Here is a 21,405-nt window from a genome sequence, read left to right on the forward strand (position 1 = left end):
TACAGATGTTATGAGCGAAAACAGGGCGCAGCGCCTAACGTGGCTCACTTTGATTTTACGCCTCTAGTGCCTTACTAGACCAACATTTTTACCACAAATTTCAAAGTCAGTGAAATTTCATCACGCTCTATGCCTAAGCATTCCCGTTCATAAATTTTGAGTTTACGTGTATAGCCGCTACAAAGTTCCAGAGATATTCTATTTTAGCGTGATCTTTTTAAATTTTATTTAGAAGTGCACAAGAAAACCTTTCAAAATGCGCCCCAAAAAATAAGAAAATTTTCTGACAAACTTGTACTTCGTACATGTACATGCGAGTGGAGATTCTGATTTATCAGAATTTATCAACGTTAAAACTAGATCTGAAATGTTAACATGGAATTTCCCGAGATTTGTACAAGTGCGCCACGTTAGGGAACACTCTGCCGAATTAGTGCCCAAATTTTGGACCTAATTTCACGACACAGTCGAGGAAAACGTAGTCTGAGTATCACCCGTTATCCACGAAGCCATCTCCTGTCTAACGTCTGATATGTCAAAGCATGCAGATTTATGCAAGCCGCGCGCCAGCCAATCGGAGTCGACTTTACTAAATCGTGACGTCACTTCATCCCAAAATCAGGACTAACGTTGTGATTGGTCAATTCGAATGCAGCGTTTTGTAATGCAACAACAGCCGGGAGCGCATTTGTATCGAGCGCCGCGCGCCGTGACATTTTTTTTTTAAAATCCATGTCTATGACGCGCAACAGGTGAATGACCGAAGACCCGATAGATGTATAGAAAGCGCCTGCTGACTGGTCAAAATCTAGGAAGTCCAGAGGCGGGGTCTTGCCTAATTAATCAGCAAATCTGTTCGCGCATAATATATTCGCCGTGGTCTATTACATAGACTAAGGAAAACGTTGAAGTGCGCCACATAAATTATAGGCCATCAGCCTCGGTCCAAAATTTTGGTAACCGGTATCAAATGAGGGGAATAATCGCCATAGCGATTTTTGGCAAGGTATACACCTCCAGAGTTGGAAAATATGTGATAACATTGCAGTGGTGGCAGCTTTTTGGGCGTTATCGCCCTTTTTTTCCAAAATGTCCATCAAATTGCTTGCTACCACTCTAGGGGCGGTATACCTTGCGCATGCGCACTATAATCATTATGATGCCCTGATTTGATACTACTGACCAAACCACCAAGCTGATGGCCTAATAAGGGAACACCACTATGATAATAAATATTATAGGTGGAGCCGAGAGAATTGTTTCGTGTCTTAGAGTGGATTCTATCTTCCCTTCATATCATATCATGTGCGCACCCCGTCTCCAGTTGCCATCATTAAAAATGTTATGTCAGTTAATTATTTTAACGTTTGTAGTGGCTTGACCTCCCCAACCACTGAAATAAAAATTAAAAAAAAATTTACAGACAAAAACAAATGACAATCTACTAAGGATTATCAATGATCTCATTTCATTCAGTTTTTATTCTTGTCACCTGATTGACATACAAATGTTTTTAAACAAATTCCTTACAAAACAAATACTGATCATGGATTCTAGATGAGAAAACAATTTGAGAAATGAAAAATTTTTCCACAAAAACTATTTCAGATTGTTTAAACAGATCAGGTGACATTATAATTGGTCTTTGGAAGCCAATATAGGAGCACCTTATAATAATTATTTCGATTTGTTTAGAAGCAATTCAGTACGGACATTAGATGAGTTAAACATTTGGGTATGCCAACAATTCTGATACTTGAATGCTTAGACGTAAATTAAGCTTTTAATAAAAAAAAAAAAAACATTAGAAAAAAATAATAACATTAGAGGGTATTAAAGCTGGTCCTTTTGTGTGAATTAACAAATTTAAAAGGAACATAAAACCTAGGGGATATCCCCCCCCCCCCACTTTTAAAAAATTTGATACTTAAGAGATCATGTCTTGCAATATTTTAAGCATTATCTTATTTGATTTGGCTATTATGTGAACACAATTTTTGATGAGGCAAGTTCAGCACTCGGTATACATTGTGTTTATCCTTTTGTGGGTTAATTAAACAAGTAAAATCAAAAAGACATGCAAAACCACCAAAAGACACCAAGTGAACAAAATAAAATAAGTTAGTAGTGAAAACGTGCAATCAAACAGACAACACAAAAGGATATACACAATGTAATCTGAGTGCCAGTAACCTGTTGCAATGCATTAAGGAGTTTTCTGAGGGGGAACAAAGAAGAACCATTAAAACTTTTTAAGGTAGGTGAGGGGGAGAGGTCTTCAACAGTTCTTAAATTTTCCAACATTTTGGTACATACACAATTCCTGAACAACTCCCAGTGATTCTTGAAACTTTCCAAAAGTTTTAAATTCTTGATTTTTTCTAATCGATTTAAAATTGTAAAGAAAATAACCCATTTTATCTACATAGACATCTTAAATTTGTAAATTTCTCAAACAGTCTAATTTTTTGAAAGTGTTTAAAACTCTTGTATTCACTTAAATTAGTTATCTTTGAAACAAAATGCACTATCAAGTTAAATGGCAACAGTGTTTTTGTTTCATTGGCAAATTGGCATGGGGCTTTAGCACTACCGCCAACACGCAAAAAAATTTTCACTGTAGATGAGACTTCCTCTAAATTGTACTTGTTTATTCTTTCTTGTTCCTTGAGTAAAACTAACTTAAGGAATTGGTAAAGGTAAGCACAGAAACCAGGGTCATCAGTTCATCTGTTGGTCTTCCTTCCTTGCTTCTTCCGGTTCTTGGTTTCTGATGAGACGATCCTTGTCCAGACAGATCAGCTTCGTCATTGTCCAGTCTCATCCAAGCTTGGTGGTCCTCATGTTCTAAAACATGACAAAGAGCATAAACAGGCAAGCAAACTTTAGAACTTATATTTACAGAGGAAATCAAGCATTGTATACTTTGTAGGGGGGGGGCAAGGTATCAAAGGAAAAACAAATTGAAGTCTTCATACCTTGGTCTCTTTCTTGCACCTTAAGAATTAGTAATGTCCAGCTCGGCAAGGAGGGTCAGGCATCTGTCGGTCTTTCCAGCTTCTGGTTCCTCGGCATTCATTTGTGGAGAAGCTTCATCCTCTTAAAGTCAACACGTAAGATTCTCTTCCATGTCAAGCATGTTACATCCAGTTGCAGAATCCATCTGGTTCAGTTGCAGAAGGTCCTTGATGATTTAAACAAAACAAAAAAATATCGACTTAGGCTAGCTAGGTTATGTGTTATTGGCATGTTTTAATTTCCACTTGTTATGAAGACTATACGAGGCAATGTGACTTCCCTTTCAATGATCTCCATAAAATTGGAGTTCAAGCTCTTGTAAAAGGGTCAAGAGGTTACGTTTGCACTCGTTTTAAGTGACAACGCGTCAAGCATTGTCATGTGATTAACTTCCAGCTGTTTTGAAAATGTTCCAGGCATTGCCACCGATGATTTCCCTCGATTTCTAACCATACTTTTGTGCTATATGTATTGCTCGTCTGGAGCTTATCTTTGTTAAAATCAAATGTTACTAAGATATTTCTTGGTTTTCCTCTCTACTAGTGCTTCTGATACCTCAGTTTCATATCGTCTTAAAAAAAGGATTCAAATGACGAAATGAAACGTTTGAATTATTACGAAATTGCAGTCTTATGACATTCACTTCAGCTTAAACGTATTCCTTTTCTTTCAAGCAAGTCTTGCGAACAAGTCTTGCGAACAAGTCTTGCGAGCAAGTCTCGCGAACAAGTCTCGCGAGAAAGTCTCGCAAGCAAGAGTAAACTAATATTAAAACTAACCTCAAGAATCAGTAATGGGAAGCCCAGCAAGCAGGGCATCAGTTCATCTGTGGGTCCTCCTCTCTGCTTCCGGTTCCTAGGTTGTCTGCATGGATGATGTTTTTGAAATTGGGGCCATGTCCTCTCATCCTCACCGACTGAAGCAGCCTCGTCATCCAGCCAGTTAGTGCTCCTTTTGTAAAGTACAGAAAGAGGAGAGACACTTTGAATTAACCAAACAAACCAATGCTCCACCACCAGTACTTTTTCTTTTTGTTGAAAACACCAAAAGAGCTCAAGATTACCCATTTTTATTCGACTTGCTCAGGTGTATTTGATTATAAACTCACCTCAAGAATCAGTAATGAGAAGCCCAGCAAGCAGGTCATCAGCTCATCTGTCGGTCCTCCTCCCTGCTTCCGGTTCCTCGGGCTTCTGTGTGATGAAGCTGTTGGAGCCCTGACGATGTCTTGAGGCAGGCTCATCAATCCCAGTAGAGCAATTCTTTCATCAGTTAGTGGTCCTCATTTTTCTGAAAGGATTCAAATGACGAAAGAAAACATTTGAATGAGCTGTATTCGTGCCAGGGCTAGAAAGGGGAAGGAAAACATTGAATTAACCCCACAAAGCAAAGTCCCGCTACCAGAACTCGTTGTTTGTGGAAGAACATAATAACAGATTCAGATCGCCCATTTGATTAGTTCTGTGATTTGATTGTTCCTGTTAAGAGGAGGCCTACATGTAAACTAACCTGATAATCAGTAATGGGAAGCCCTGCAAGCAGGTCATCAGTTCATCTGTCGGTCCTCCTCCCTGCTTCCGGGTCCTAGGTTGTCTGCATGGATGATGTCATCCTCACCGACTGAAGCAGCCTCGTCAGCCAGCCAGTTCTATGCATGTCTGTCGGTACTCCTTTTCTAAAGTATAGACAGGGGAAAGAAACCTTGAATTAATCCAGCAAAGCACGTTTCACCACCAATACTCTTTCTTTGTGCAAAAACATCGGAAGAGCTCAAGAACACCCATTTTGATTTGACTTGCTCAAGTTTAAGTACCTACGTATAAACTAACCTCAAGAATCAGTAATGGGAAGCCCAGCAAGCAGGTCATCCGTTCATCTGTCGGCCCTCCTCCCTGCTTCCGGTTCCTTGAGTTAAGTTGTGTGAGATGAAGCTGTGGAAGGGTCCATTTTCGTCCTAACAAAGCAGCGTAGCTCATCCAGTCTGTCTCAACTGTGATAGATCATCAGTTTCTCCGATGAAAGCTGCAACTCTTTCCTAAGTAAACAGGGGTATGAAAACACTGGGCCTAGCCCAATTGTTACTGAAGAGAAACATTCCAATGGAGCCAATAACTACATGTATTTCTAATATAAGCTTATCTGTAACCTTAGAAATGAATTATTTTACCCGTGTTTACCATGCGTATTTATTTCAATGTTTTCCATGATTTTCTTTTAAAAACTGACACGATTATTTTGTTCTAATGGACACACAACGTGCCGCCCATAATGTACAAAAATGTCTCGACACTGCTATTATGCAGTATTCTTTCCTAATGCATCCTGTACACGTATATAGTTCTGCCGGAAAAAAAAGGACTTAAAAATGACATGTAGTTACCGTAAATCCCGTCATTTTGTTCACCGACTTTTTCGTTTGACATGGCGATTATTAATTTTTTTTTAACACCGCTGTAAATTTGGCCGTAATTTTGCCTTAATTTCCGCCGTTTTGTTTGTTTTGCTGTTGTCATTTTCCCCACCGTATTCCCAAAATTAGTTTTCCGTCTTTTTAAAGCTGGCGGTGTTGCAGTTGCTACCGATCTGCTGCCAGTAAGATTTTATCATAATTCCCGTCATTTTTTTCTGTGGCATGGCCACATTTTGCATAGTGTCGAAGTTGGGAAATTAACAGCCTCCTTGCCTATATTTGTGACTGAACGTTTTTTGCTGCTTCGATTTTAGATGTATTTTTCGTCATTTTCATAGCCATCTGTTGGAGGCAGAGAAGTATTTCTACGAAAGAATTTGTCCACACACGATGTGATTTTAGACCGACTTGATTTTTTTCTTCAATTTTCGTCCAATATTTTTCGTTCGACATGGCGATTATTCCTTTCTTTTTAAACACCGCTGTAAATTTTGCCATAATTTTGCCGTAATTTCCGCCGTTTTGTTTGTTTTTGTTGTTGTCATTTTAACCACCGTATTCCCAAAATTAGTTTTCCGACTTTTTATGAAGCTGGCGGTGTTGCAGTTGCTACCGATCCGCTGCCAGTAAGATTTTATCATAATTTCCGTGAATTTTTTCTGTAGCATGGCCACATTTTGCATAGTGTCGAAGTTGGGAAATTAACAGCCTCCTTGCCTATATTTGTGACTGAACGTTTTTTGCTGCTTCGATTTTAGATGTATTTTTCGTCATTTTCATAGCCATCTGTTGGAGGCAGAGAAGTATTTCTACGAAAGAATTTGTCCACACACGATGTGATTTTAGACCGACTTGATTTTTTTCTTCAATTTTCGTCCAATATTTTTCGTTCGACATGGCGATTATTCCTTTCTTTTTAAACACCGCTGTAAATTTTGCGATAATTTTGCCGTAATTTCCGCCGTTTTGTTTGTTTTTGTTGTTGTCATTTTACCCACCGTGTTCCCAAAATTAGTTTTCCGACTTTTTATGAAGCTGGCGGTGTTGCAGTTGCTACCGATCCGCTGCCAGTAAGATTTTATCATAATTTCCGTGAATTTTTTTTTCTGTAGCATGGCCACATTTTGCATAGTGTCGAAGTTGGGAAATGAGCAGCCTCCTCGCCTATATTTGTGACTGAACGGTTTTTACCGCTTCGATTTTTGATGTAATTTTCGTCATTTTCATAGCCATCTGTTGGAGGCGGAGTAGTATTTCTTCGAAAGAATTTATCTATACACAATGTGATTTTAGACCGACTTGATTTGTTCTTCTTCAATTTTCGTCCAATATTTTTTGTTTGACATGGCGATTATTCATTTCTTTTTTAACATCGCTGTATATTTTGCCGTAATTTTCGCCGTTTTATTTGTTTTGCTGTCATTTTCCCCACCGTTTTCACAAAATTAGTTTTCCGACTTTTTTGAAGCGGTGATGCAGTTGCTACCGATCCGCTGCCGATAAGATGTCATCATATTTTCCGTCAGTTTTCTGTATAGCATAGCCACATTTTGCATAGTGTCGAAGTTGGGAATTTAGCAGCCTCTTTGCGTAGTCTGTTTCCACTTTTACATCCTTATTTTCTATGAACGCTGCCAATCTTTCCCAAGTGTACAGGGGTACGAAAACACTGGGCAGAGCCCATTTGTTATTGAAGTCACAAAATTACAATGCATCTATGTTTAAGATTACCTTTAACCTGGTCATGGTTTTGACCCCAATGGAAACCAACGATTCTACCCATGGTTACAATGTTTACCTCAATGTTCTCATTATTACTTGTAAACACAGACTAGATTATTCATTTCAATGCGCACAAAATGTGTGCCGACGCTAATAATGCCAGGTTGCCTTGGAAACCGCATATAACTCGCACACGAACATTCAAGAAATTCACATGACCTTTAGATGACAAAATGATGCCATCTTTATCCTTGCCGATCCCTTCTTAATCGGACTTACATAAAACATATACGGCGGAAGGAGCTTTGTAGGCCCTCATTACAAAAAAAATGATTATGTTATTTCATGCGACTGTAAACGTGTCGCGTGTCTTAATACTTTTCTTTACTTCTTTGGAAATCACGTATAGGCCCAAGTGTGGTATACTCATAGTCACACAAAGATTTGTCAAGGTCATAAACCCATGAATTTAAAAATATCACTGATTGCTAGTCTTAGTTTTAACTCACTACCACAGCGCTGATATTTTGGCCGTTAGTTTCGCAGACAAAATTACAAAGACAAATAACAATCTACTATAAGGTCCATCAATGGTCTCATTTCATTCAGTTTTTCGCAGTTTTTCCCCTTTAATAAACAGCACAGAGATCAAGTCTCATTCCAAGCCGATGCTTGATTGTCGGCCTTACGTTATCAAATGTCAACGTAAGACAACCAAATGAGTAACTAAAGGATAAAATATACTTTTTGAATATGTATCTCTGCCGATTTTCTAAATCGGCCTTACAGAAATGATGTACATGAACTAAACGTTGAAAAAAATTACAAGAACACAAAGAAATGTCGCACGTCTTATACATCCCTAAGTCGGCCATTTTCCGAAATCGCTTGTTGACCACATTTAAGTTGTACCCTGTCACATGCATAACTTGGTTTATCATTTCAACACCATTCTACACAATAAACAATCAAATCATCCTGATTTTGGTATTTGTGCTTGCAGCAGCAACCGGGTACGACGACCCAATGTTTTAATTACATCTTTCAATAATTCGAACCTTTAAAGACTTGATAGTATTTACAGAACTATCATCTATTATCTAGGCGTAAGAGCCTTTCATTATAGACACATGTAAGTAATCAATTAATTATACAGAATTATACCTGAGACAGCACTCGTTTTTGCAATTGTTATGATTATTTCTAAATATTCGTACCCCATTTGATATTATGTTTAGTCTCATCGCTGTGATGACTACCAGGTACGACAGTGTTTTAATTACGGTCATTCAATAATTTGAACCTTAAAGACGTCTTGATGGAGACAATATTTACAGAACTAGGGTCTATCATTTAGGCGTAAGAGCCTTTCATTTAGCATATTTGCGTAATCAATAATAGAATTAACCTTGAGACTTCCCTCCTCTTTACAATTGTTATGGTTATTTCTGAATATTCGTACCACATTTGATATTATATTAAAGCAAGCTTTTCAGAACTATCTTTTTTGGTTTTGTATAATACCAAATACCTTCCGCTGAGGATAAATCACGCATACTATGGTGCAATTCTATTCAGACTTGTTCGCGTTCTGAACGCATTAGATCGCTAGAACAATTCTAGCATCTCATCTAGTAGATCTGATCTTTATGAATCTTACTGCCAACCTGCAAATCTCGTTTTGTACCTCCGTCAGAGACTACTCCGACCATACCTTGATTGCCACTTGTGGATTTCATTTGAACCTTTAAGCTTTACAGAACTTTCCTTTAGGCTTCAGAGCCTTTAGCCTTTAACTATACTTAATTGAATAATCGCAAGATACCACTCGTCTATTACATTATGGCTGTTTCTGGATTTGTACCCCATCTAACATTGCTGTGTTGACTGCCAGATACGAAAAACCAAAACCATATTTGGAAAAATGGAAACGAACACCTGAACTATGCAAGACAACTCCTTCAGGCAAGGGTAGCAATGTTCGTCTCTTATAAATACTGTTTGAGACACTTAACAACTATGAAGTTACAACCAGACTTGACAACTGTGTTAAAAATTGTGTGTTGTCGTTGCTGCTCGCAAGCGTGAAGTGATCTACCTTCAATCCAACCACGCACACATTCCTGTGCCACTCCCTATTCAAATTACCCGCCCTTAACCACTCTACCGTGACTCATTTACATATGAATGATAAAGCAGATTTATCCCAGCCGATTCTTGATGGTTTGCCTTGCGTTATCGAAGGTCAAAGTAAGACTACCAACAGATCTTTCCAAATCGGACTTACAAAAAATGATGAACATGAAGGTTGATAAGTTGCAGCATGAAGAAATATCGCATGCGACTATAAACATCTCGCACGTCTGACATCATTCCCCACAAATGCATTTTTGTTGTTGATTTTACCAAGTTTACTTGACTTAATACACAGATGCATAGGCCTACCTCAGTTTTTGCCATTCGTTTTCTTCGTAGGCAAACTTCTCGAAGATGTGAAGTAATTTCCGTTATTTTTGAAGCCGAATACCTTTAAGATGTGTAGTTCTGCGGGGAAGATATTTTTTTAATTTCGCTGTAATTGCCGTAAATTGTCAGTTTAACGTTTGTCTTTGTTTCGAGATGGTGATTATTTTTTGCTGCCGTAATTTCTGCAATTTTAATTGTTTTGTTGCTGTCGTTTTTCGCACCGTTAACGTTTTGCCAAAATTCGCTTTCCGAACATTTGAAGCAGATGAGATTTTTATCAAACTTTCGATCATTTCTATTTTGTATTAAATTAACACAGATTTCAAGTACACTTCTTTCGCCACCGCTGTATTTTTTTTTACCTGTAATTTTCGTCATTTTAATTTTCGCCACTTTGATTTGGGTATTTCCGTAACCGATTTTGTTTTTTATTTGTATGTGCGAAAATAACACTGATCTCGAGTATAATTTCTCTCACTATAGCGTCGATTGTTTTAATTTGGTGTTTTTTTTTGTTTTTTTTTATATTTCTTTTTGCAATATGTTGTCACTGAACATTTTTGCCGCTTCGATTTTTGGTGTCGGTCTCGTCCTTTTTATAGCCATCTGCTGAAGGCGGAATAGTATTTCTACGAAAAAGAAATTTTCCGCTTACGATGTGATTTCAGACCAATATGAATATTATTTTGTTTTCAATTTTCGTAGCAGCCTACTATCTCCACTTATATATCCTTATTTTCTTACGAAAACACGGGGTCAGGCTAGTTACTTACATTGGTTACTGAGGTGAAACATTACTATACAATGTACATCCAATGACTATCTATCAGCTTACCTGTAGCCTGTCATGGTTAACCACCCTGTGGAAAATAACGATTGTACCTGCAGACTTACAAAGTTTACTTCAATGTTTTCAATATTTGCTTTTGAAAACAGACTAACTCACCAACGAACATGCCAGAAATTCACATGACTTTAAATGTCAAGATGCAAATTTATCCTTGCCGATTCCTTCCAAATCGGACTTACGTTAAACATACGGCGGAAGGAGGGTTACACGTTTGCCCTAGTTACATCACTAGAAATGAAATGTGTTATTATGCAACTCTACACACAATGCGACTCTACACGTGTCGCGTGTCTCACTTTCTTTGGAAATTACGGTAAGTGCGGTATAATAAGCCACACAAAATTGATTGTGAATGTCATGACCCGATGATATTAAAACTATCAATGATTGCAGGTCATTGCTAACTCAATACCGCAGCGCTGTTATTTTGGCCGTACGATTCTGTTCTGATCCTTGAATAAACTACACCGATGTCAAACCTCATTCTAAGCCGATGCTTGATGATCGGACTTGCGTTATCACAGGTCAAATACCAAATAAGTAGCTTAAGGATAAAGTATATATTTTAATAATCATGTGTCCCTGCCGATCTTTCTAAATCGGACTTACAAAAAAATGATGAATATGAAGTTTGAAAGTTACAACATAAATAAATGTCGCATGCCAACATGTCGCACGTCTGACAGCATTCCCACACACATTTTTGTTGTTGATTTCACTAACTCAGATACATACCTCGTTGTTTGCCATTAGTTTTCTTTGTAGCCAAACTTCTCGAAGATGTGTTGTTTTGGTGCTGTCGTTCTTTCCACGTTTTGCCAAAATTCTTTTTCCGACTAGTTGAAGCCGATGATTTTTATCAAAATTTCCGTCATTTTTATGGCCAATATATCAGGAAAATATTTGTAGGGATAAGAAAATCACACATTTTCATTATTTTCTGATTTGCAGCAGATGGGATGTGTATCAAATTTTCCGTCATTTTTATTACGGCCAATTTATTAAGAAAATCAACGGCGATTTCAAGTACACATTTTCTTTCGCTGCCGCTGTTAAAGTTTGCCATAATTTTCGTCATTTTAATTTTTGCCACTTTAATTTGGGTATTTCCGTAACCGATTTTTGTGTGAGTGTAAGAAATTACACTGATAATCAAGTTTAATTTCTCTCCCTAGCGCTGTGACTGAACGTTTTTGCCGCTTCGATTTTTGATGTAATTTTCGTCATTTTCACAGCCATCTGTTGGAGGCGGAGTAGTAATTCTACGAAAAGAATTTATCCACATGCAATTTGATTTTTGACCGATTTCATTTTTTCCCTTCAATTTTCGTCAAATATTTCGGGTACCATTGCAGTTAAAATACACAAATTTCTGGTATTATTTCTTCCAATACCGCCGTAAATTTAGCGAAAGTCTCGTATTTTCGTCGTTATCGTTGCTGCTTCGGCTGTTTTTTTCCCGACGTATAGCAGTTGAGAAAAAAATAACACTGATCTCAAGTATTATTTTTTTCAACGTCTGTGTTAATTTTGCTGTGCTGTTTGTTGTATGCCGCAACGATCCGCAACGATCGAGTTGATTAAGAAAATTTTCATTTGTTCTTTTATCAAAGACACAACATACAGAGATAATAAAACGAAATAAAATCACACCACAGAGAGAGCAATACACAATGGCAACACAATACAATACACAAATCAATTGTCCCGGTGATGTGCAAAGAGTTTGATATGATAAAGTGGCAAGCATGCAACATGAACAATGAAAAAAGTACACATTGCCATAATTTGAGGGTTAAAAAAAAAAGAAATTCCTCTGAAATAAACCTCTTTTTACCGACAGATATATAAAGGACCAGCCAAAGTCCGTATTGATGATAGCTTAGATATTGTTAATCTTAACTCGTGCTCTAAAACATTTTATACCATCATAAAGAACTTTCTCTGTCTGTACTTGTTCTCATAATTTCCAAACGAACAAGGACCAGCCAATGCCGTATTGATTGCTTAGATTTCAGCTCTTAAGCATTAATACAATCATAAAGAAATTAAATCGTCGCCGATGAACAACCCAAAGGGAATTATTACTTTCAAAGAGTTATCCCGTAACCAGTAGTCCTGCATTGTTATCTCTTGCATACAAAGTACCAGCCAACGTCCTTATATCAAAAGGCAGTATTCCAGTGGATTGATAAAATATCACAAAACCACAATCAATCAATTACAAAATCAGTTTTGAATTTACGATTAAAGTTTCTGATACTGAAAAAATACACCAGTACTTTCAATTTTAGGGGGAATATAAAATGTTTGACAATGCAGAAGGCACAGTGTCTTCATTTTATTTAAATTGTAATTGATTTCGTTTGCATTTTATTCTTTTTTTTTTAAAGAAAATCTCTGAACGAACTTTGAGGATTTGAGGGGTTATCTATAACAGAAAATCGTTCGAAAACATATACCAATTGCGTAGAATTTAATACTAAGTACAATGACTAAGTACAGGTGACCCCAACCCCCTCCCTGTCCCCATCCCAGCCCCTCCCATCGCGCTGCCTGCAGGCTCAATGTGCGCATGCTCGCAGCGGACTATGCTTGCTCTCTAATAACACTATTCATTAGCCTACACCTTTCTAAACATTTCTCTAGATTTTATCACCGAAAATAATTATTGGAAGCGCAGTACACGAAATCGCGTGGGTACGGAGACCTACAGGAGACATGGAGATTTGTTTTCTTGTTAGGTAGCCCATTACGTGATATTATCACGTACGTTTAATGTACATGATAATAAAACGTAATAATGTTTTTATCGCATACGTACTTGATAAAATAATACGAGGTACATGTCCGTACCTGAGGCTGATAGTAACATGCCCGTACGTACGTCATAATATCACGTACTTAATTGTATTATGCGTATGTACGTGATAATAGTACGTGTGCAATTTAATTGCATATCACGTGATAATAAAACGTACCTACATAATATCTGTCACGTACGTGATATTAGGTACGTACCTGACGTGTATACATCAGCATCTACATGAGTAATAATTATCACGTACGTACGTAATATTTATCACGGTAAGGCCTATACGTGAAAATATTACGCAAGTGTGTTATAATTATCACGGTATGATTTTTACGCATCATGCAAGATCATAGATTATCACGTACGTGCGTAATAATTATCACGTTTATAAGTGATAATATTACGCAAGTACGAAATAATAGATCATTACGTACGTATGCAATTAGCAGTTGGTATGTTGACCAACATTGGGCTACGTACTAGCCCATTTGCCCAACCTTTTTTTGGGTTTATTTTGAATTTTCCTTGGATTTCACTTCGACACTTTGGCTTGGATTTCGTTCAGAACCGACAAGTTTACCACCAAACCCTCGCGACTGAAAATGCGATAAAATGCGGTACGGAGGTTTCCAAACGAAAACGCGTATACGAATTCCGAGAGCATGTCGCCGAATTTTAACAACCTAACCTACAACCTACACCCTCCTGACTAATTTAACAAAGTAACTGCAGCGGCTGCCTAGCGCTGCTTATCGCATGCCGGAGCTGCGTCTGCACCCAAACTTACCACTTTCTCGATTGCCCAGAATGCTGATTAGTTTAATTGCCTAATACATTTTTAGTTTTGGACACTTAAGTTGCATGGAGAACGTTGAATGTCTATAAAAGGGAGTGGTTTAAAACAAGGAAGTCAATGTGACAATGCATGCAAGAGATACTGTCGCGGGTTTTCTCTGTCATATTTTATGTCCCCAAATTTTTAAATTTTAATTAATTTGTTTCATTAATTTTGATTAAATTATCTCGCGGCAGCGTTCTAATCATAAACATACAAATTAATATCAAAGAAAAGCAATATTAATTTTGAGTTATCAAAGCCTTTCGTTTGCTTGACATTTTGGGAATTTTTCTGCACTGAATTTTTCTTTCTGTGAATTTTAAATCAGTTATAATTGAAAATACTGGTGTAACTTAGTGACGGTATTTCTGAATTATTCAGGGACAATTTGAAAAAACTCTTCCACTGGAATACTACCTTTAGAGAAAAATTACAATATCTCAAAAGTTCTAAATAGGTCGAATGCGCCCGATCGGAGCTGGCTACGCTCACCAGCCGACAGACATCCGAGGCGAGTGTTTGTTGGAGAGGGCGCCCTATACTAGGCCTGTGACAAAAACAAAAAAAGGTCCAGAATTTGTACATGTCACTGAACGGGTCTAACAAGAAAATCGCTGAATTACTAATTGATAATGGGAAAAAAAATAAGGCTTACACTTTAATAGTTTGAGTAACATTGAATTAAGCAGAACTTCACTCTTTTAAATGACGTTCCTTTACTTTAAAACATTATTTTAAAAATTACACGATACTTAAAGCAATACATGAAGCACAATAAGTACCGTACACTCTAAATGAAAGTATCATTTTCCGAATCACACTGAACATATTATGATCTGTTTCTTAAGGTAAACCAAGGTTCGGAATCTTACATAAAATGTTCATTAATGTAACGTACCTCTTCCACTCTTCTGAAGACGTGTAACTTTGCCCCTCTTTGCGCTGATCTTGGTGGAAGTGATGGCGATGTTTGTGCTACCAGCCAGCACCGTAACACTCATGAATGTTCAATTAAAATAAACTTTCGTAGCTGAACTTTTAACTTATAAATTAGCTAAGCATAATAGTTGAGTAGTACTCAGGACAGATATCCCGTGATATAGGAGTATGAACTGCACCAAGTAAACGTATAGGCCATGTGTGAGTGTAACGAGCTAGCGCGGAAAGTGTAGACCTACCCTGGCCCTGTACTGAAACAACTAGTCTAAGATGACGCCTCGCATGCTACACCTAGTGGTCAATGAGGCATGAATTTAACAATAGGTGAAGATATTCTAAACATGTTATTTGCATAATGTGCATCTGGCACAGGCCTGGGGGTGTTTTAGAAACGAGAACCAGATATAGAATGTTAATGACTTAATCCTAAAGGGCGATTACTTTGGTCGCCAAACTTTAGTGAGAGGGGTGGCGTCCCGCGGTTTGCAATTACTGATCAACTTGGTTGAATTAATGTGCCTTAGTCTTGAACCATATGAAGTTGGCACAGAATTTGGAAGAATTTAAACAATTGCTCATTAAAGTAAATTGTGGCAGACGAAAACAAATGTACTCCACTCTAATTTTGCGGGTTAAAAATATAGACTTGCACCGAAGCGGTTCACAACCGGTTACAAATACTTTGCTATATCCGGTCGCAATGGCCAAATGTTGTCTTGTTTTTACATAATATAGGTTTTCCCGGACAATTTCGGAAAATGTGCGTTTGAATTTGTAAAACATAAATTCAATTTGGCGCCGAGTTTGAGAACGACGTACATCCTGGTTTCATTTTCGCAATAACTAGCATTCAATTTCATTTTGCATCAATCAAATGAATGAATGTGCATAGCGTTTCATTTAAGGGATTACAAATACGTGATTAGGTTTTCGGTTTGACGTATGAGTTGCCGATTATTACGAATGTGCAATCAAATTCGCAGAAAATCGATTGTCTATTGTGACATGGGCTGAATTGAACATTCTTTTTCATTTGTTACAATTTAAATTCGCATTTTCTGCATTCAATTTAAATAAATTTTACAGGCCTATACAAATCATGATACAACTTTGATTCATTAATTAATCAATGTATGCCCTATTGATCATTAATGTGTTTGTTCTTATATACACAAAGGCCTATGTGAAATGTAGGCAAATGAAATGTGAAAATGATATAAATATGACCAATATGAAATCAATAAAAATAATCATGTAGCCATATTATTGAAACGGTAAAGGGACACATCACGTGCCATGTTACATAGGATCTGCATGGGGACTTTTTGTTGGTTCATTGTCTTAGTTGTATTTTAATTTCTTTATGTATTTCTTAAGGTTCTCTCTCGTCTTATCAGTTCGATTGTCTATCCTTCAATGACCTGTCCACCAAGACATCGAGGGAGATATGTCTGAGAATGGTTGTACCAGGCGGTGCATTTCGCAGGTGTCACCTCTCCAATGTTGAGTGCAGCCACCTCCTGGAGACGGAGGGATCTCCAGACTTGCAGGTTCACACCAGCTTGGAATCTTGCGTCTTGGTCTCCAAATCTGTCCTGCCATTCAGGAAGCCCCAGCGTGCGCTTCACTCCCGCCTTGAAAGCTGAGTGCGCCATTTCCGTAGGATTTAAGAATGGCGAGTATGGGGGCAGCAACTTGATGGTGAAATTGCCGGCATCAGGGGGTAGTTGGGCTCGGATATGAGGACGAGCGTTGTCATATATCAGATATATGCGTTCGCCTGCCGGGAATAACATACCGCATTCTTGTACAGTCGTCGCTAAGAAATCCTCAAAAGTCGCTCTCCTCACAGTCTCTGATGATATTCTGTCCAACCTCACCAGAAATGGCAAACGTGATGTTGACTTGCTTGCCTCTCTGGCCATGGACGACACGCCTTGCTGGCTCTCCACGAGGAGCGCGACTATAAGACCGACGGGTCCATATGTTATACCCAGTCTCGTCAATGTACACAGTGTGGCCAAGGACACCAACCTGAAGAAACCAATTTCCAAATATGACTCGTGCATCTAATATGCGTGGCTCATTCCTCTGTTCTGGAACATCTTCCGCTAGTTTAAGAGTTATAAGCATACCATCTAGAGTTCTAGCGATGGTACTAGTGGTAACGAAGGGCTTATCGGGAAGATCAGCTCGCAGTTGAGTATTGAGTTGACGCAAAGTTAGAAGGGGGTTGTCATCTAGATATCCTTGAAGGGCATCTCTCATGTCGTCGTCAACCTTCTGGTTTATGGGTCCTCCTTTCGGCAGCTTGTTACGACGACCATCCCGAAGATATACGCCAACGATTGATCTGGCCGTTGAGTGCTTGATGCCCAGCGTATCTGCTACCTGCAGATAGTCAGCGTCGTCAGCCTCAAAGGCATCGATGAGGCGATTTCGGTCAACGTCCGAGATTCGTCGGTATCTCCCTCTTGCAGCCATTATTGGATATTTAAGGACTATGTAAACTGAGACTCTTGGCTATATGATGCGATTGTGGCAAATGCTGAGCAGAAAAAGATTTTCTTAAGGTTAGGTTTTTATATAGGATTTATTACAATAGTTGGTATGTTTCAAAAGGGTACACCTCTTGGTTTTAGCTCAATCATCATGAATATTCAAAAATTCAATCATTCAATCAAGCTTTCCTCAAATGTTACTTTAACACATAAATGAATTCCAATGCTTGACCAGGCATACGTTAAATAACACTGCGAGGGAAATCGGCTGCACATTTAGCGAAAAAGATTGATGACAAATTAAAAGGAAAATAGGATTGCGGATGTGCCTTCGATTTCGCGCTAAAATGAAATGTCAATACACTAAATGCAGTGCACATTCGGGAAATCGTACGCTGATTTTTTACGACTGAATGCACCTTCACGGAAAAAGAATTATCATTTGTTAAATAGAAACAGAGATTTGGAAGGTTCATTCTATTTCGCACGAAAACGAATGCTTCTTTTACAAATTCGTGTACACATTTTCCGAAATTGTCCGGGAAAACCTATATTAGGGGAAAATGCATGCATGTGGTTAATATTAAATAATGACCGGGAAAGAATGCTACGCAACAACCTATTTGATTTTTTTTTCACTGAATGAAAGAGGGCAAGATTATTATGAATGTGCCAAAACTCCAGTTTAGGTGAACAGGCCAAATGCAAGGAATGGATGTACCGTAAAGCCGGCCTCAGGTCGACCTTGCGACGACAAGTTCAATCGGCGACTGACTTTTCAGGATTTTTCTGCTTGATGCTGACGGTTCCATCGTGGCGCAAGCAAATCGCGGGTCGACCTGATGCCGGCTTTATGGCACAAATTGTCGCGATTTCTGCTCAAATCCGGTTTTCCTCCAAATCGGGCCCCAAGAGGATGTCAGTTGTTTTTGCTTCCTTTAGGGTATTTTTTTGTAGTCCCACGATTTTATCGTGTATGATGTGTATGTGGCTTATTTTCGAGTAGTGTGTAAATGGCGCCACCAACGTCAAAATAGTCCCCCCCCCCGGCCCCGGGGGCACGTCAAGAAATCGTCAACGTAAAGATGCCCCTAGCTCAAACGTTTAAACAAGTAGAAAAGATCAACAGTGAACAAGAAATAATCCTTTTCAATTAATTATTTCGTTACATCTTTCTCATATCAGTTAATTTTGTAACATTGTAAATTTTACAGTCATCAAGATTTTTGGGGGGGAAAGGAACCTCGGAGGAAAATAGGAAAATATATCGATTAAAAATTCTTACTAATTTAAATGACCAAAATATGAAAGCCATTGCCCATAAACGAATAAGAAACGAAAAGCATGGTTATACGTTTATAAGCGCACAGATGTTCGCTAATGCGTCAATCGTCAAAAGGTTGCAAAGACTTAATTTAAGTCTGCTACAAATTAAGTCTTGAATGCACCAAAGCGAAATAGGATGCACGAAAACGAAAACGAACATTCAGTGCAAAATCTTGGCTGCCTAAAACTGAAATTGAATGAACCCAAAATGAAAAAGAAACCCCAATTTGACCACATGTGCAAAACTCACGCGAAATTGAATGGCTGATAATGAAACTAATTAGAAAACCTATAAAAACTCGCGTCAAGTTGAGAACAGACCGCCCGAACTCGGAGTCGGACAGCCATTGAGTGAGAAAAGGTTTCTGACTGTGTCAATAGGGGGCGCTGTTTCTTCTTATTTTTTTTCTCATGTAGAATTTTCGGCGTTTTATCTCACATTTTCTCATTCCCAAACAAACTGTGGATCGGGGAACAAAGTTTTTTTTCGATATGGTACACCATAAGGCCAAAAAAAAAAAAAAGTCTCCGGTTTCTGGTATGGAGCTTGCCCCAAAAGTGGTGCGGCGACGCGGCTTTTTTTTTTTTTTTTACCTGTTTTTTTTTTTTTTTTTTTGGCTTCAAATGTCGGCTGATGACTGCAAATGGTGCCCGACTAAACTTAGTGCAAATATATGGGAGTCCAGAGAGGCCACATAAAGCTTATTCTCGATCATAACCCCATCTAAAAACACGTTAAAATTGTGCAGCAGCAGAATTCCAGTCAAACCAGTGAGTTTGGCGGTTTTGAGACATCATCTTGTATTGAAAAAAAAAACGTTTTCATTTTGCCGACGCGCATGGCTACGGCGACGCGCGCGCATACCAGAAACCGGAGACTTTTTTTTTTGGCCTAATCTACATGTCTGTGAAGTTTTATAAAATTCGGCGAACCAGACCGCGTGGCGAGTGAAAAAAAAAAGGCCTCGTCCCACGGACTATACATGTATGGCCGGTGACTGCCAGCGCCAATGCATTGTGGGTATACATGTTTATCGGTCATTAATCTTTCTCATAAGAAAAAAGTATCGTTCAACACAACAAACACTCAGTGACATAGAATCAGGAGCGGATCCAGGAATTTTTGCAGAGGAGGGAGGGTCATCAGCAAAACTGAAATGTGGACAATTTTCTTTCTCCGGACACTGAAAATTTGAAATCAATAGGGGGAGGAAGGTCATACCGTACTTTCAAATACCACACTTTCATTATTTATACAGAATAGCTGTACAAAATTACCCCGTCCCCCAGCTGGCTCTGTCCGAATTTTGCAGTGACGGACATTATTACCAGTGCAATTATTTGGGTGTCATAGCAGGAGGGGGTTCACATCACTTTCAAATGTATTTCTATGGGGAAAAAATGAATCAGAGCTGGGACTCCCCCCCCCCCCCCGATCCGCGCCTAAGAAGCAAGAAAATAATCCACATCTATTCTAAGTTATCATATCCAGGGCGAGAGAGATGCTAAGTACATGTATAGCACTGCCGACACGATGCCCTCAATCTAGCCGCGTGGGGGCTACAGGAATTATTACATTTCAAGGTCAATCCCGGCCCCTCGTGATCGCGTGTTCTACAATAAGTTCTGCCTCCCAACCCGTACCTCCCACCTACATGCGGTAATTCCTTTCCCACCTCCGTCCGGCAGCTGGTTTATAGTTGGCCGGCCCATTACAGATCGATTTCCTTTCTTCCGTACTTTTTCACCTCTGTCAGGGCCTATGCTTCCTCTGTGATGACTAATAGCAAATGCATGTACAGTTGTACAATGGTACAACTACAATGAATATGCAAAGTCGTCCTTCAAGTGACAAATAGCAAATGCATGTACATGTACATTGTACAACTAGTACATTGAATATGCAAAGTCCTTCAAGTAACTTTTCAGAAGTCCTTCAGAATAACTATCGTGCATAATTTATTTAATCATTAAAAAAGCCTACAGGCAGAGAAACCGTTAGGTATAAATAATGCACTGTAAAAATATATTATGCAAATAATTCGTAGAATCTGTCTGGAAGGGATGCACGACGCAGATTTTCCTTGATTAAAACAAAAGCATCATTTTGTAAGCTGTACGGTGCCTGGTCTTCTTTCTCACTTTCGAAATTTGCGTGACCCGATTTTTTGGGGGACTGTTCCAGGATAAAAAAAAATCTCCATTTCATTGTCGCCATTCCTGATGGCGTATCCGTAGCACATTTTGTCTGGTGACATATCTCGTGGCAATGGCACTGAGACCCATTTTTTTTCTGGAGGGGCCGGGGCACTCAATGCCTTAAAGCTCATTTCTGCCTTCCCGAAATTCTCAGCGGGCCACAAGGGGGATGGGGAGGGGAAGGAGGGGTACAGGCCCCAGCCTATGCGCCCCCTTAATACTTGCGCCACTGATCCCTTGAAAGTACATTAGGCTAATCAAGCGGAAATGACAACCGTATGAACGTCGTCGGTCCATAATGTGTATCCCGTGCGAGTACAG

The 21,405-nt window shown here is 38.8% G+C and overlaps 1 protein-coding gene and 1 long non-coding RNA gene across 2 annotated transcripts; both read right to left on the bottom strand.

Moving 5' to 3' along the window:
- Positions 1-1,451: 1,451 nt before the first annotated feature.
- On the bottom strand, positions 1,452-6,338 carry LOC119742176. Its single transcript, XR_005272829.1, has 6 exons — positions 4,848-6,338; positions 4,528-4,693; positions 4,127-4,308; positions 3,798-3,969; positions 2,979-3,184; positions 1,452-2,847 (listed from the first exon to the last, which is right to left on the bottom strand). It is a non-coding gene; the product is annotated as an uncharacterized LOC119742176 (long non-coding RNA).
- A 10,550-nt stretch (positions 6,339-16,888) lies between these two features.
- On the bottom strand, positions 16,889-17,668 carry LOC119741276. Its single transcript, XM_038217029.1, has one exon. The coding sequence runs from the start codon at positions 17,540-17,542 to the stop codon at positions 16,889-16,891; it is 654 nt and encodes a 217-aa protein (XP_038072957.1). The 5' UTR covers positions 17,543-17,668.
- Positions 17,669-21,405: the final 3,737 nt, after the last annotated feature.

The sequence above is a fragment of the Patiria miniata genome, unplaced genomic scaffold (genome assembly GCF_015706575.1).
Source record: "Patiria miniata isolate m_02_andy unplaced genomic scaffold, ASM1570657v1 HiC_scaffold_5, whole genome shotgun sequence".
Taxonomy (NCBI): Eukaryota; Metazoa; Echinodermata; class Asteroidea; order Valvatida; family Asterinidae; genus Patiria; species Patiria miniata.

Excerpts from the sequence above, each read along its gene's own strand:
- LOC119741276 (XM_038217029.1), bottom strand. The coding sequence starts at position 17,542 with ATGGCTGCAAGAGGGAGATACCGACGAATCTCGGACGTTGACCGAAAT.